This window comes from Rhea pennata, chromosome 1 (genome assembly GCF_028389875.1).
Source record: "Rhea pennata isolate bPtePen1 chromosome 1, bPtePen1.pri, whole genome shotgun sequence".
In the NCBI taxonomy this organism is placed as follows: Eukaryota; Metazoa; Chordata; class Aves; order Rheiformes; family Rheidae; genus Rhea; species Rhea pennata.
The window spans coordinates 195,726,532-195,742,937 of record NC_084663.1 but is presented as its reverse complement, the minus strand read 5'-3'; the positions used below and the strand labels follow the sequence as shown (position 1 = coordinate 195,742,937).

The 16,406-nt window shown below is 36.7% G+C and overlaps 1 protein-coding gene across 2 annotated transcripts in view; it reads left to right on the top strand.

Annotated features, from left to right (window-relative positions):
- Nucleotides 1–16,406, top strand: part of TNFRSF19 (TNF receptor superfamily member 19) — a 65,371-nt gene that overhangs the window by 20,630 nt on the left and 28,335 nt on the right. For both annotated transcript variants that reach the window (XM_062577278.1, XM_062577271.1), the window contains 2 exons: nt 7,026–7,204; nt 11,347–11,432. In XM_062577278.1, the coding sequence (XP_062433262.1) occupies nt 7,026–7,204; nt 11,347–11,432 (265 nt within the window). The remainder of the gene's footprint in view (nt 1–7,025; nt 7,205–11,346; nt 11,433–16,406) is intronic.

Below are 16,406 nucleotides of genomic sequence, written 5' to 3'. Positions count from 1 at the left end.
AGAAAGGAAGACTCCCTTGGTCAAGAAGGACTGGGTTAAAGATCTTTTAGGCAAACTTGACACCCATAGATCCATGGGCCTTGATGGGATGCACCCACAAGTACTGAGGGAGCTTGTGGATGTTGTTGCTAGGCCACTCTCCATCATCTTTGAAAGGTCCTGGAGAACTGGAGAGGTGCCTGAGGACTGGAAGAAAGCCAGTGTCACTCCAGTCTTCAAAAAGGGCAAGGAGGAAACTACAGACCAGTCAGCCTTACTTCCATTCCTGGAAAGGTGATGGAACAGGTCATCCTGGCTGTAATCTCTAAGCATATAGAGGAAAAGAAGGTGATTAGGAGTAGCCAGAATGGACTCACCAAGGGGAAATCCTGCTTAACTGGTCTGATAGCCTTCTGTGATGGAATGACTGCTGGGTAGATGAGGGGAAAGCAATGAATGTTGTGTCCTTTGATGTCAGCAAGACTTTTGATACTGTCGCTTCTAACATCCTCCTAGGTAAGCTCAGAAAGGGCAGGCTATATGAGTGAACAGTAAGGTAGATTGAGAGCTGGCTGAAAGGCAGAGCTCAGAAGGTTGTCATCAGTGGTGCGAAGTCTAGTTGGAAGCCTGTAGCTAGTGGGTTGTAAGGGACAACCTTGCTAGTAAGGTTGGAAGGGACCTCTGGAGAACATCTAGTCCAACCTCCCTGCTCAAGCAGGATCACCTACTGCATGTTAGACAGGGCTGCATCCAGGTGGGCCTTGAAGATCTCCAGAGAGACTCCACCACCTATCTGAGCAGCCTGTTCCACTGCTCCATCACTCTCACAGTGAAGAAATCCCCCCTCACGTTCAGACGGAACTTCCTGTGCTTCAATTTCTGCCCATTGCCTCTTGTCCTGTCACACAGGACAACTGAAAAGAGTTTGTCCCCGTCCCCTGGACACTCTCCCTTCAGGTACTTGTACACATTGATAAGATCCCCCCTCAGTCTTCTCTTCCCCAGGCTGAAGAGGCCCAGCTCTCGCAGCCATTCCTCATAGGGCAGGTGCTCCAGTCCCCTAATGATCTTCGTAGCCCTACGCTGGACTCTCTCCAGTAGCTCCATGTCTCTCTTGTCCGGGGGAGCCCAGAACCAGACACAGTACTCGAGATGAGGCCTCCCCAGGGCTGAGTAGAGGGGTAGGATCTCCTCCCTCGACCTGCTGGCAACACTCTTCCTAATGCACCCCAGGAGACTATTGGCCTTCCTGGCCATGAGGACACATTGCTGGCTCACAGTCAACTTGTCGTCCACCAGCACTCCCAGGTCCTTCTCTGCAGAGCTGCTCTCCAGCAGGTCAGCCCCCAGCTTGTACTGGTGCCTAGGGTTATTTCTCCCTATGTGCAGGACTCTGCACTTGCCCTTGTTGAACCTCAGGAGGTTCCTCTCTGCCCAGCTCTCCAGCCTGTCCAGGTCTCTCTGAATGGCAGCACAGCCCTCTGGTGTGTATCAGCCACTCCTTCCAGCTTGGTATCATCAGCAAACTTGCTGAGGAGGCACTCTGTCCCCTCATCCAGGTCACTGATGAAGAAGTTGAACAGGATGGGACCCAGGACTGAGCCCTGGGGAATACCACTAGCCACAGGCCTCCAAGTGGTTTCCACGCCACTGATGACGACCCCCTGAGCTCTGCCTTTCAGCCAGTTCTCAGTCCACCTCACTGTCCACTCATCTAATCACAGGCTGGAGGCTGACCTGCTGGAAAGCAGCTCTGCCGAGAAGGACCTGAGAGTGCTGGTGGAGAAGCAGTTGACCATGACCTAGGAATGTGCTCTTGTGGCCAAGAAGGCCAATGGTATCCTGGGGTGCATTAGGAAGAGTGTTGCCAGCAGGTCAAGGGAGGAGATCCTGCCCCTCTACTCAGCCCTGGTGAGGCCTCATCTCGAGTACTGTGTCTGGTTCTGGGCTCCCCCGGACAAGAGAGACATGGAGCTACTGGAGAGAGTTCAGCATAGGGCTATGAAGATCATTAGGGGACTGGAGCATCTGTTTTTGAGGAAAGGCTATGAGATCTGGGCCTGTTTAGTCTGGAGAAGAGAAGCCTGGGAGGGGATCTTATCAATGTCTATAAATACCTTAAGGGAGAGTGTGAAGGGAATGAGGCCAGACTCTTTTCAATTGTCCTGCGTGACAGGACGAGAGGCAATGGGCACAAACTGAAGCACAGGAAGTTCCGCCTGAATATTAAGAAAAACTTCTTTACTGTGAGAGTGACAGAGCACTGAAACAGGTTGCCCAGAGTGGCTGTGGAGTATGCTTCTCTGGAGGTCTTCAAAACCTCCCTGGATGCAGCCCTGTCTAACGTGCTGTAGGTGACCCTACTTGAGCAGGGAGGTTGGACTACATGATCTCCAGAGGTCCCTTCCAATTTCAACCATTCTGTGATTCTGTGAGAGAATGCCTTAACCCAGTGTTGGCACCAAATACTTGATGACAAATACTGTCACCATGAGACTAATGCTACACAGAGAGGAAGCCTATGCAGACAGTGACAATTTCATTGCCAAGACAGAGATATGCTTTCCATCATAGGTTGCTTCCTTGGGTCAGAGGTAGGGTGAAGTAAAAGGAAACTGATGTCTTAGCTGGGGAGAGAATTGTGAATTACACAAAATTATGTTTGAGGCAGTTCCTGAGTGTAATAGCACTCACAAAGAACATGAGAGGTGTAGTGCTGTGTGTTTACTTTGCCACAACGAACTTACTGAGCACAGCTGCAGTAGAAACTGCTGCCCTGTTTAGCCAGTGAATTTGTAACTTACCAAGTGAAGAGAGCTACCTGTGAAGAAGGTAGCTGCTCTGTCTCTGCTCAGGAGAAGCTAACATATTTCAGGGTCTTCTGGAAGCTGGATATTGGAGAATTGCATGCAGGCATGTCAAATCTTACTCACCGAGCATGAAACTTTTCTGACCCTAACTTTGCCACAGTGACTGAATCTTACACATTTGCAAGATGCTGCTGCAGCCTGTCCTGCTCTCTAACTTCTGCTGACGGATATGGTTGATTATTGGAGTCTAGATGGAGCTGATTAACAGCCTGCAGTCCTGTGGTGCTTATGGGGCTGCACTGAAGCCAAAACTGTGCTATTTAACAAGACCCCGTACTCAAGGACATTACTAAAAACTACATTTCTTAGTGCCAGTGTAGTGCTGCAACCTATTAAATGGCCTGACATCACATAATGTAACATCGTATTATATGATGTCGTGTTACTGACATCATATTGAAATTATTTTTTTTTGAGACTATTCAAATCTTCTTTTAATCATAATGGTTTAAGTGGAACTTCCCAGTGCTGTACAGTTTGGGGCTGACTTAAGTTGTATAACCAGTTGAACTCAAAACAATCTCTAAAATGTACTTACAGACGACGATCTAAATAATGCCTGAAAGCTTTTTTTTTTTAATGAACTTTGAGGTTATTTTAATTGAAAGGTTGTTCAAAATCTAACTTGCCTTTAGTTATGCTGTTCATTTATTGTGTTGCATTCAATTTTTAGGGAGAAATCATACTACTTAACTCCATTACCTTTTATAGTTGGTTTACTTGCAGTGCTTCTGTGTGAATCAGTGTTTGTATAGTATATACTGAAAGAAAACATTTAAAATTATCAATGTAGTACTTTAAAATGTATTTTTATTATTGCATGCTTTTAATATTTTTAGCTTGAAACTAAATTATGAGTTTAGTTACTCTAGTTTGCTATGGATTCGTAGGTGACCTTGACCAGTCATCACTTGTTTGGTACCTTAGTTTCCATTTGTGAAACAGAATATTTCTGGGGATAAATATATTACATGTAATGAGATGTTAATATACAGTGATAGTGAAAGCTGTATAAATATCCAACAAATAGAAGTGCTTTTGAATTCTGTATTTTTTAATGAATTTTAGTGGACTTCACTAAATTAGCAGTGGGCTTTTTGGTTTTTTTTTTGTTTTTGTTTTTTTGTTTTTTTTTTAGTTTGTACTGTGTATCATTGGGAGAGAAATTTGTCTTCACTGTTTTTAGCTGATACCATGATGATAGCACTCAAAAGGGGAAGCACAATGGGAAAAATGGGCTAAGTGGTCTTCATAGCATACTTTGCAATAGGATAAATAGATATACTACAGATCTTTTGCATATCTGGTGCACATCAAATTTGCGCAGGTACTGATGCAAGATTGTCAATTGTTTATATCTTTGCTGAACTGCTCAATTATAAAGTCTGAGATTTCAAAAGGTTTGATTTTGTCGTCTAAATCGTATCCTTCAATTTTGGGGATGCGTTAGTTATGAGTACAGATTGGTTTGAAGTTCTGCCCAGTTTACAAGTTTAAATACTTATTTGTACTTGCCAGGTAGTCAACTATGTCAAATATGTGAACATAAAAAAGCACATACATATAATTGTAGTTGCTATGGATTATTTCTGCAAAATTCCTGGCAAAGAATTAGAAACCATCTTTGAAAACACTGAAGACTGTAAGTCTCTTGGGCAGAAGCTTTCTTTATATTGTATCTACCATTTTTATTACTATAATAATAAGCTATTCCACATTACAAAATGCCACTAAGATATGCCCATATACACAACCATAGCAAAGCAGATCTGATAGAGCTAGAAACAACTTACTGAAGTTTGGGTAGTTTGGGCCAATGAGTTAAAGTTATTTAATTCTGACTCTGTTTTTTTGTATTTGCTTGTTTTTAATCGGGAACGTCAAAGGTAATCTAGAAAGGGAAACTAATAATTAAGTTAATTTAAGCCTTATGTTTGAAAAGTTCCTAGGACTCCTAGGAACCTAGTTCCTATATCCACATATATATAGTTTGACTGAGCTATATAATGTAATCCCTTATACCACTACTATTTGAAGGACTTAAACACAAAGAGTATGTTAAGGAACATAACACTTTGTTATGAAAGGGTTATGTTAGGAAGAATGAATAGAAAAAATATGTTAGGGAATAATGAAATTCAATGAAAAAGATTATTTAGACTTAGGAAAAACAAAATTTCATGACAGAAGTTAGTTCCATTCCTATCTTAAGTGATAATTTTGTATATGCACTTGCAGTTTCATAAACAAGATTGACTGTAGAACTGAACTGAGTAAGATATTGTGGACAACATAAAACAGAACTACAAGAATCTTCCTTGTTTTGGACATTTGATTCCTACAAGAAACAAGTAGCTTTGAAGTAAATTGATAGAAAACATTCTGAGGGTGATATTAATAAAGAATTTAAATTTTTGTATGTTCATTTGCCTGCCACCTTTAACAGGGGCAGTATATTGCAGAAGCATGCCCTAGAATGTACGAGACTAGTATTTTTGGTTGCTAACTGCAGTGATTTGTCTGTTTATTACTTAGCCTGAACAAAGTCAATAGTAATTACATTTTTATTTTTAAAAAGTTTAAAATTCTTTCTAAATTTTTTGTATATGTAGGAGTACGCTTGTGCATCTAGAGATGGAAGAAGAGGAACATTTTTAATGTCTATTTATAGTTGCTTTATTAGAATTGTTCGTTATCTGTGTGTTTGAATACTTTTTATCCTCTAGAGAATAGTAAAGATTTTTACATTGATTTTACATAGCAAAAAATAGAAAATTCTTAGTATGGCCATTAAAATGCATCTTAAGGAGTTGTTTTTTCTGGAATTTCATCAAATCATTGCAGATCTGAGGCACTAAAACCTTAGTGGCTGCCTCAGATCATTCTTCATAGATGCTCTCTGGGCAAAACTTTAGGGTTCTGTGTGCATTTGTAAAGTCCAAAGCTTCTTACAGCAGCAGGTTTGCTCAAGGTGGGTAACTTCAGAAAACATCACTTAATGTGCATGTGCTATGTGTTGTGAAGGAAACTAGTGGAAACCTTAAATTGCCCAAGTTGAAGGCTGGTTACAGTTTTCTCCTTGGGAAGGTGCCCTATACTTCCCTATGTGCTGGAGAAGGAGATCCCATGATGTCTCTTTCCTACTTACTCTCTTCCCATCAAATTCTTTTGGGCAATTTGTGGTATTCCTTTTGCTGTTATGTGGTATGCTAGTAATGTAATGAGTCTGACTTCAGAGTACTGCAAAAAAATGTATTAGGATTTTCAGGTAAGAAAAGGAAATAGCAATTCTTAGCGCTTGATATCTCCAGAAAAAAAAAAAAAATGACAGAAAAACAACAGATTGATGATTCTCAATAATCAATATGTGTAATTCAGTCTCCAAACCATTAAGTAATGTTGAGTATAGGGTTTTTCTTTCCTACCTTTCAGTTCTGTTAGGTGTCACTTTTCAAAAGAATGCAAAGAATTTCTTTAAACAAGTACATTTGGGATAAATAAGAAGCCCTAATAATATTCCTTGTATAGTAAAACATCACATTCCCTGTGATCCACTGAGCTGTTAAGCATTTCTAGTAGTTTAAGAACTCTTAGAACTGGAGCTAGTTATGTTCCTAAAATTTTTAGAAGTTAAGCAATATTTCATTCCTAGCTGATGGTCATTAACCAGCTCTGTTTTATTTGGTAACAAAGATTCTAAGCCTTTGAAGATCAACAAATTAACTTTGCTGCTTGGCAATTAACTTTGTTCACCTTAGCTATGAACCTAAATATCAAAGTGTTTCTTTGCTGTTTTTGTAACTGAGTAAGTGCCTTTATACTACACTTGTCCCAGTTTCTGCACTTTCACATGACTGGCCTAATTAAAAAACAGACAGCTCAATAATTCTACCATAAGCTAGTAATAATGCAACTGTGGGAGTCCTTGAAGGCCTTTATCATTCAAATACACAGTGGTTTCTCGAATAAAGTGGATGACTAAGTATTACTTATAAAAGTAAGGGAGATTATTAGCAGTGGAAGACACATTTGAACTTGCTGAAAGGATGGCTTTTGTCTCTAGAAAGACCTGTTCCCAGTAATAATTACACTAGGTCTTCATTTTATCCAAGCATTCTCTCTCTGTTCATGCTTTCAGTGTTTGAATAGCTTGCTATTGCTTGTTAATCCTTACAGGAATGCGGCTTTGGATATGGGGAGGATGCACAGTGCATGCCGTGCAGGTCTAACAGATTCAAAGAAGACTGGGGCTTTCAGAAGTGCAAACCCTGTCTGGATTGTGCACTAGTTAACCGGTTTCTGAAAGCCAACTGTTCTGTCACGAGCAATGCACTATGTGGAGACTGTTTACCAGGGTAAGTCCATTTCTGAAGAGGAAACTTGAGATCAAATTCAAAACTAGTTTGCATTAACATTTACTTGTTAGTGTTTTCCAGATAAATGACTAGACTATTAAGACTACGGATGAAAGGTCTGTGTTCTAATACTGACTTTGCCAACCATTTACTGTATGATTTGAGTGCATAATTTCAGAATTTCTATCTTAGTTATCTCATCTATAAAACTGTTGTTTATTTATCTATCTGACCTATTGCTTATACAGTGCTTGAGTAAAATACTTTAAAATATTGAATATTACTGTGGAGTTACTTAATCATTATAAAGAATTAAACGCCTACTTAGACATTTCTAAATTGCAAATAAATTTCAGCTAAACTTTTTCCTTTTGTTTTTCCAGACTATTGTAAATGTATTCTCATGCCAGTACTAATGTCAGAGTATTCTTGAACTATTGGCTAAGCTTGCTTTCCTAGCCTAATACTTAACATTGTTATTATCATGGTGAAATATATTTATATTTTCTTATCTGAAAAATTTTAAGTGAGTGTAATCATCAGGCTTGTAATACTGTAAGTTTGGATAATACAGAACTAACTTATGTATGTTCTACATTCTTTGATTGAATGGGATACACAAAATTGAAGCTAAATTTGGTCAAATAATATCTATAATCAAATTGATGTCCTTCACAGTACATTTTAATATAAAAAAGTGGTTAATATAAATGAGAAAAAAATTAACCTAGATATTTTTTATCCTCAGAAAAAGTTCATACTCCTGCTGCTCACTCTTATAATCTTCTAAAACAGATAGTCTATATTTTTTCCCTGAGGGTGTGAGGAAGAGAGAGTTTTCCGCCAATTTCACTGAGCTGAAATGGATCAGCATATGACAGGCTTAAGCAGATGTTGGGCTGCCAGCACCTGGAAGGGAACAGGAACACAGGATCTCATGGCTAGGCAGGAAAATGACTACAGTAAAGAGCCACTATGTCCACTGACTCCTGTAGAACTGCAGCTTCACTTGGCAAAAGACCTCTCTGAAAATCTTGCCAAAAGTAGGAGTAAAACCCAACTGAGTACCTCTTGAATGTCATATGTATGTATAGTGCTTCACAGAGTACTAAAATATCTTCTGCATTAGGTATAATTCAGTACAGGATGAAAAAAAATGAGAGAATCACAGGCTATGCTAGTGAGTAGCTGAGTTACACTTTTATGGTTTGATCACCCTGAAGCTAGCTAGAATCTTAGTGAGTTCGGTGACTTGTACTACATCCATAATTACTTACAAACCTTGTTTATGCCTGTTTTCTTCCTCACTGTAGTACAGCTTGAGGCAGTGTCTAGAGCGAGGTTTGATGAACTTTTAACTACAGATAATTAAATAGCAACTCAGAATATTATCATTGAAGCCCTGATCCTCTACAGACTTACGCACATGCTCAACTTTACTATCTACAACTTGAGGAAGGTATTCAATGCATAAAGTTAAAATCTGGCTCATCTTTCCAGTGTAAAGATCCTATAATTTCTAATTTACAGATTTATTTAGTGCAAATCACTGAGTGTGGTAAAAATATTGTGTTTGGAAACATATAGTTACCTTCTTGAAGACTAGTCACAGTCTTCACGCTTGCTTTTCTCCCCCTCCTTTAGATCAATGGATATCTTGGATAATTTTCATATACATGTTTTTAGGTCAGGAATAGTGGCTGTGGTTTATGCTCCTGAATTTCCTTTGCTAAGTTGGTAAATTGGTAGAGCATGATCCTGGTTGAAAATCATTAATGGATCTGAAGGAAATGTTTTGGAACAAATTATAACAATATCAAGACACACTGAAACTACTACGTGGTAAAGAGAGTCCTGTATTTAATTCATTGTCTTGTCATCCCAGTTCTCTGTTATTACAATATCTTCTCCATCTATAGTATGAAGTTTTAAGACCTCTGAGAGACTGTTCTTTATAATGGTGGAACTCAGGCACAATGTAAATATCTGCCAGAGACTCCTTAAAAGGCATTTCTGATGGTTTTTGGAACTATGAGTTGACAGTTTAGTTGGCAGAAATAGATTACAAGAACTGTTTTGCGTTGTGGCAGCCTTTGTGTTTTCAATCTATATGTTTCAGAGATCCTTAAAAGTTCATACAAACATCTCCTTGCCACTTTTCTTTTAATAACAACTATCAATTACCTGAACACTTTTAAGTTCCTACAGATACTCTTCTCAAGCCAGAAGTGAAGTCTTTTCCTTTAAAAATGTTTAGTAAAGCTTTGGTAACTAAAATTAGTTTAAGTCATAGTTCAATAAGATGCAGCCTCGGGGTTAAGTATTACTCACAGCCTCATTTGATACAGCTTGCAGCCACATAGTTGGTTGATTTTATGTTATTATTGCTTATTAATAAGCATGTGTTGTAAGGCTTATTTGGCTGTCAGCAAGGGGAAAATTTTCTTCTTGTGGCTTAAATAATGTAAGCCATATTTTGGAAGAGGACAGAGAAAGGGAAAAAGAAACAAGAGTAAAAAATGAATTGAGGGTAAGTCTCAACTGTGGGACCTGGGAATGCTTCCAGATGTGTGTCATGGGTACATGTTAATATAAAAAATGTTGCCACAACCTGTTTTTTTACTGGTAGAGAAGCTGAAAATATGGGTGGAAAGGGAGAGATCGCATAGTCCCACAGGTCATCCAGTCTGGACATTTGAGGAACAGTGCTGCAGGAGTTAGTATCTTTTTGAGAGGTGCCAGTACCACAGCTGTTGAATCAAGCTTAGTGTTAATGATTATTTGAAAGAAAGATGACCTACTTGATTAGTGAGGTATTTTAGTTAAGTTCTTTAGAAGATACACTCTCACAAGTTAATTTGAAATATAACATTCTGAAGTGCATCAAGAAAGTTCTAGTTTTTCCTCTGGTGCTACTTTTGTTCCCTGGTTTAGAAATGTAAGCTTCTGCGGTTTGCTACTGGTAGTCAGAAAGCTGTTCAGACAGAAACTGTGTTATAAAGTTCTTGAGGGGGTCTTTGAAATAAAATCTCTCCTTGGATATGACAGCCATAATTTGGATGTTTTTAATTTATTTAGGAGTGAGTAGGTGGCTAATCAGTTCGTTTTAGGGTTTTATTTTCTTGTATAGTTAGTATTCCTTATGGCTCACCATTGCTATTATTTATCTAGACCATCTGACTGATACCTCTGCTTGTGATCTTAATTTTTTTCGTACTTTGAAGTGAATTTATACATTATACATTTAAGTGACCTTATGAAAATGTAGCAAGGTGTTGGATAATATGAATCGAGCCTTATATGGTGATTTTGTTAATTCATATCTGCAGGCAGTGCATAGTGTGTAACATTGGTGGGTCCCTTTTTTCCTTGGAAAAGGAAGAGCTGGAGAGGGGTTGTTGGATTATTAAAACATTGTTCCGTTAATCCATTTTTACTGTTTTGCTATTCCACAGAACGGAACAGAATACTCTTGTTTTCTGAAGATTTTGTCACATAGCATGTTAAAACATTGCTTTTTGAATGTTCTTCTGTATGATTAATTAAATTAACGATTCTATGAGTGATTTCACTCCTGTGAGCTGGAGGCTATTTTGAGCATTTTAACCAGAAATTGTTGACATCTGGTCCATTACATACTGTTAGGGGTGATAATTACTTTGTATTATCGTGTTTCTTTTAGGAGAGTTTAGTAGATTAAACGAATTTTTGTTTTTAAGACCTATAAATAAGCTTGCATAATATAAATTCATCATGCTCTTTCCTATGTTGTATTCTATACAGAAAATAAGATACTGGTTTCTGCCTGTGTTGAAATCTCCAGATGTGTTTATTTCTTACGTGAATATAAAAATCTAATGGATATGTGTTTTGACTAATAGATTTAGAATTTCTCTTAAGTTTACCTTAGATCTTTTACTGTATTTATTTATCTATTGTACTTCTACTGGAATAGAGAGCCAGGGTTTTGGAATCTAAATCTTGCATTTTCTGTTAGTAATCTCATCAAGACACATTTTCATATACAAAACTGAAAACAGTTTGCATTTGTAGAGTATTTTAACATACTGTTTAAGTCTCTGAACAATTTTTTTAAGAAAAATAACTGCTTTGTCATTACGTATTATTCCTATATCTTCTAGATTTTATAGGAAAACTAAGCTTGGAGGCTTTCAAGACATGGAGTGTGTTCCTTGTGGTGATCCTCCTCCTCCCTATGAACCTCACTGTAAGTGCTCTTTATCTCCTGTTAAAATGGGATTAACTTTTTTGCTTTAAAATATTTTCTGTTTTAACTTGAGTGCTTGGCAAAAATGACATTCAGGCAAGTGAATGAGCCTTTGTTAGTGAAAAATGTTCTCAATGCATTTGAGCACTATCATTACAAAGTTCCCTCATATGACCAGACCCTTCAAAATAAACTACCCTCTGTCATACCACGTGATAAAGGAGTCTTAAGTCCTCTTCCGATCCTCTCATTAATTTTAATTTCTGTTTTCCTTTAATGCTAACAGAAAGTTAGTTTTATTAGGCTCTTGTCAGTCTGGCCCAGTTTAGTATAAATTCCTTTCTGATACCCCAGAAGTGTTATTTGTCAGTGCCTTTAAAAATAACTTCTGTGATAAGGTTACAGGGAGAGAGAACAATATTGATAAACATATTTACAGTGCCATCAGTGTCATATATATAAAAAGGAAATTGACGATCAGTTCATCCCTTCCTTTTTGGCCAATGAGAAGGTAAGAATCTATGTAAAAGGAGGGAGCATCTTTTTTTGTTCCCCAACAGTCTTTAGTCTTTTTCCAAGACTTTTGATTGTCTGTGTCCAATCACATTTTTCATCACATAAAATGAGTAAATTGTTCTTGTTGCATTGCTATCTAGTTTATAGTATGAAAAATAAAACTGATTCTGCATAACCTTGTGGAAAACCTGTATATGTTTTTTTTTGTTTATTTCTGTAACTGTAAAGTTATGTTTTGGGGAGTATTTTTTCCTCTTCCAAACAGATAGAAAATCATTTATAGAAAAAATGAACCATTAAGTTTCTAAAATGCTTCATGTTACTTAACTAATAAAAACACAGTTTATTGTAAACATTCTTTTTTAATTTTGCTTAATTAAAATATAATAATTTATATGCAATTTTGCATTAAATACAATCATATTTTAAATAGTTTTACATTAGATTAAATTTAATTCTCCAACATTTCCTATATTGCATGGTCATTTTTCAAATGAGCCAGACTTCCTTATTCAGCTTCTGTTCTAGTTTTAGGGGCTTTTATTCAGGTGGAAAAATAAACTGACAAAAACAGATTCTTGCACAGTATATTTAAAAGATGTAACAAATGTGGCTTCGTTTGTATTTCTTCTATGGTTTGAGAGATTTTCATTATATCTCTCTGAATCAGAATAATTTAATTTTTTTAAAGATTGAAAACTATTAAGTCAGACATCTATAACAAAAAGAATAAACCAAATATAAGTTGGTTTTGGAGTAGTAAATCCTGCCCAAGTATGATGTAGATCTAGAAAGTAAATTTGAAAATTTTCAACTAGTTCTGTAATGCAGAGAATTTGTTACGTTAAGATGTTTAAAGAAAGTGTATTCTTCATAACTAACACTGTGAGTTTTGATGCCAAGAATGAAATGCTGATCTTGATTCATTGGAGCAAGTCGCTTCAAATTCAGTGAAGTAGTTCAAGACTGTCTGATCCTCAACAAGCAATTTTATCTGTACATTTATTTTAACTCCCTTAAATGATCAAGTTAAATATTTACCCCTCTCATTTGCTTTTACTATATTTTTGTCTACAGAAAGGAAATATTGAATAATGAAATGAGAAATGCAACAGTGTTATTCTGACCTAGATCTCTAACGCATAAATTAATTTTATGCAACTTTTACTTTCTTCCTGGTTGCTCTGTTCTTGTATGAAAGCATGTTATTCAAACATGAATTCTACCCTTTGGAGTAATCTACGTGGATAAGAGGAATAACTTCCCTTTTCTTTCATCTCCAACTACAGTTAGTGACTTGTACACATATTTCCATTGTTTGCTGAGAGTCGCTCAGCATCCACAACATTCGAAGCCCTTAAGTAAAAGATCAAAATTGGAAATATAATAGATTAATTCTGGGGGAAGCTTACAAGTAATCGCAAAATTTGAAAAAAAAAAGATGACCAGATCTTTTTGCACTATTTAGTTAGTAGTGCTTTTGCTTTTGTAATTGAGCCTGAACTTGAATGCTAAATTAAAAAGGTTAGGAAGCGCATACTAACTCTAAGTGAGCAATACAGTCACCATAGAAAAGAGTATTTTCTTTGGCATGAGCTGCAATGGTAAATCCGTATTTTAATTAAAAACTCTTTTTTCCCTAATCTCATGGCTTTGACAAAACCTATGACTAAATAACAGGATAAATGCCAGCAGTTACTTTTTTTCATATTTCTGGTGGCAAATTATAAGAATTGGCAGGTGAGTACTTGTAGCTCTTACAGAAGCAATAATAAAAATAAGATTGAAATCATTAAAATATTCTTTATTTGCACACGATTCAACCATTAAAATCTTAAATAACTTAAATCCTACCATGAGATACAATTAGTGAGTGGCACTGGTTTTCAGAAGGATTTCATTAGGGATCTGTATATTGGTTCTTCAGTGTCTCTAACAAAAGCTGTCTCAATTTGGGAAAATATCTGCCATCCTCAGAGCAGTGTAGGAGGTTACTCCTAGAATAACAGGTAAATAAACTGATACCTGTTTATGAGAGTTTTGCTTATCATCAAATATGGAGAAATTTTTAAATTTTAAGAATAATAGAAAAAAATGTTTCTATATGGAAGAATTAATGTATAGAACACAAGCTTTTTCCACCTAATGATTAAAATGTTTGCTGTTTATTTAATAATTAATATATTTAATATATAAGATATTTAACATAGCGATAATAGAAGTTAAATGGAGACAGACCATTGAGAATGTGGGGCAAGCTTTGAATGATCAGAATGATCTAATTCTTTTTTCTTTCCAGTGTGAAATAAAGACAAATATTAGTGTAGCAAACTCCTGTATTACAGATGAAAAGTTTAAATGTCCTGTTTCAAAGAATGAAATGTCTTGTGAAGTGTATGGCAAGCTTTTATTTGCCTAAGAACACTACCTTAGTGGCACAAAAGTTCACAGCCCCCTACCTGGACTAAGGGTTCATGTTAAAGCTGAGACATGGATAAAGTCTTCTCAGCACTAGTAGCAGTTGATTATTACCCAGTTAGCTATAAATCTAAATACTTGCTTTTATCTTCTTTCTTTTTGTAGGCATTTTAAAACAGATCTGGTTTAAATATTTACTCATGAAAAAAACGAGTTTGTGAATTGCTAAAGGCAAAGTTGAAAGGATTCTATAATGTGCAAGTAGAGAGGCCAGCAGAAATGTTATCACCCTTGTGTAAACTTTAAAGGGGAGACAATGACTTATGTGTGTTTTGGATATTAGAAAATTAAGTACACAATGATATGGTTATATTTTAATATGCTGAGTCCAAGTAAATAAACCATAAATACCGATCTTACATATTTATGCAGCATCTAAATATTAGATTAGGAATTGAAGTATGTTTTTAAAATTCCGTTTATGTTCACTTTCTAAACTGAAGACATCGTTTGCAGGTGAACTGAAGACATTCAGTTTCAACTGAATGATGGGAAAGGAGTTGTCACTCCTTTGAACTGGAAACACAATGAAAGATGGCATTTCTGAGGTAGAAGGTAGCATAGACTGTCCCAAATTTCTCTTCAGCAGAGAAATAATGACTTAGATGTGGTTTGATGATCCTTTTCTTTTCCTCAGCAGCATTTTTGGCTTGCAGAGTTCACTCTCCTGTCAACTTAGGCCAGTGCTATGCTGCCCCAAAAGTTATGCTGAACCTGTTCATGAAACTGTTTGGTAAATTGTGAATCCATCCATGATATCAAAAAATAAAATAACTACCTTTTTAAGGTTATTTTTAAATCTAATCCATTTGTTAGCCCCAACATATTTGTGCTGGCCCAATTGAAGGACTGGTGTGGGAAAGCTGGCATAAGGAGCAGGAGAATTTTCTTAAATTATCTTCACTTCTTTTGAGCAAGCATTGGGTTTTCAACTAGTCTTAGCAAATAAATAATATGAGAAACCATACTCCTTTCTTTGATCGAAAGATGATAATGGATTAAAATTAAGCAATAAGATGGATTTATTAGCTTAGTCAAATCAACTATTCCTGTGAGGAGTTCCTGTTGTGCTATTCAGTTTAAAAGGCAGATCTGAATTTGCATCACTAGAACTGTTTAGCATCTGAATAGGCTTTCTAGTGAGCAGAAGAAACCCCTGACTTCAAAATTTTTCAAGCTGTGTTTTGAGTATAGTTCCTATGTAGGTCATGCTTCCACATTAATATTCCTTTCTAGGCCAGTTTAGCATAACTGCTCTTCCTCTATAGACAAATTCAGTCTTGAATTTGGCCATATAAACAGTTAAATTGGAATAAGTTCAGAGATTGGGAGGAAAGGAAATCACGCTTGAGCATTTTCAGCAAAACTACCACCAAAGAAGTAGCAGCCTGGTCATTTTTTTCTGCAATTTTATGCATCGTTATATTAAGGAAGCAGGGTATGTCCAACCTAAGTCATTTTTTTTTCTCCAGGAGTTCTGCTACTCTCCATAGCATCAAACAGGGAGTATGGGAAGCCAGGGGTGGTGTGGGGGAGGAGATACCATTCTGAATGGAGCTTGGGAAACCAGCCTCTACATGTTTCAGGGAATAAACACATTCTTTGCTTCAATGAAGCAGAAATGTTTTGTTGAATAAGTCACAGCAGTGGAAATATCCACAGTTTAAGAGTGTAACATCATGTGCGTTTGAAGTAAACCTGCACTAAGGTCTGAAAGTGCTACTAATTTTGCCACGAGCCATTTTTTGAAATACTGATTTCAGTGATAGTGCTTTAGATATAAAGAATATCTCAAACTAATACAAACTTCAAACTAGAAAGCAAACAGTTTTTTCCTGAGGATAAGGAATAAAAGTAATGATTGCTGCTTGTTGCAGACAAAGTACATAGATTATAGTGAAGATATTACATTTTGATGTGAGGTATTCATATATTCTTTAAGTTTTGTTTCTTTAATGAACCTCTACAGCATTTTGACCG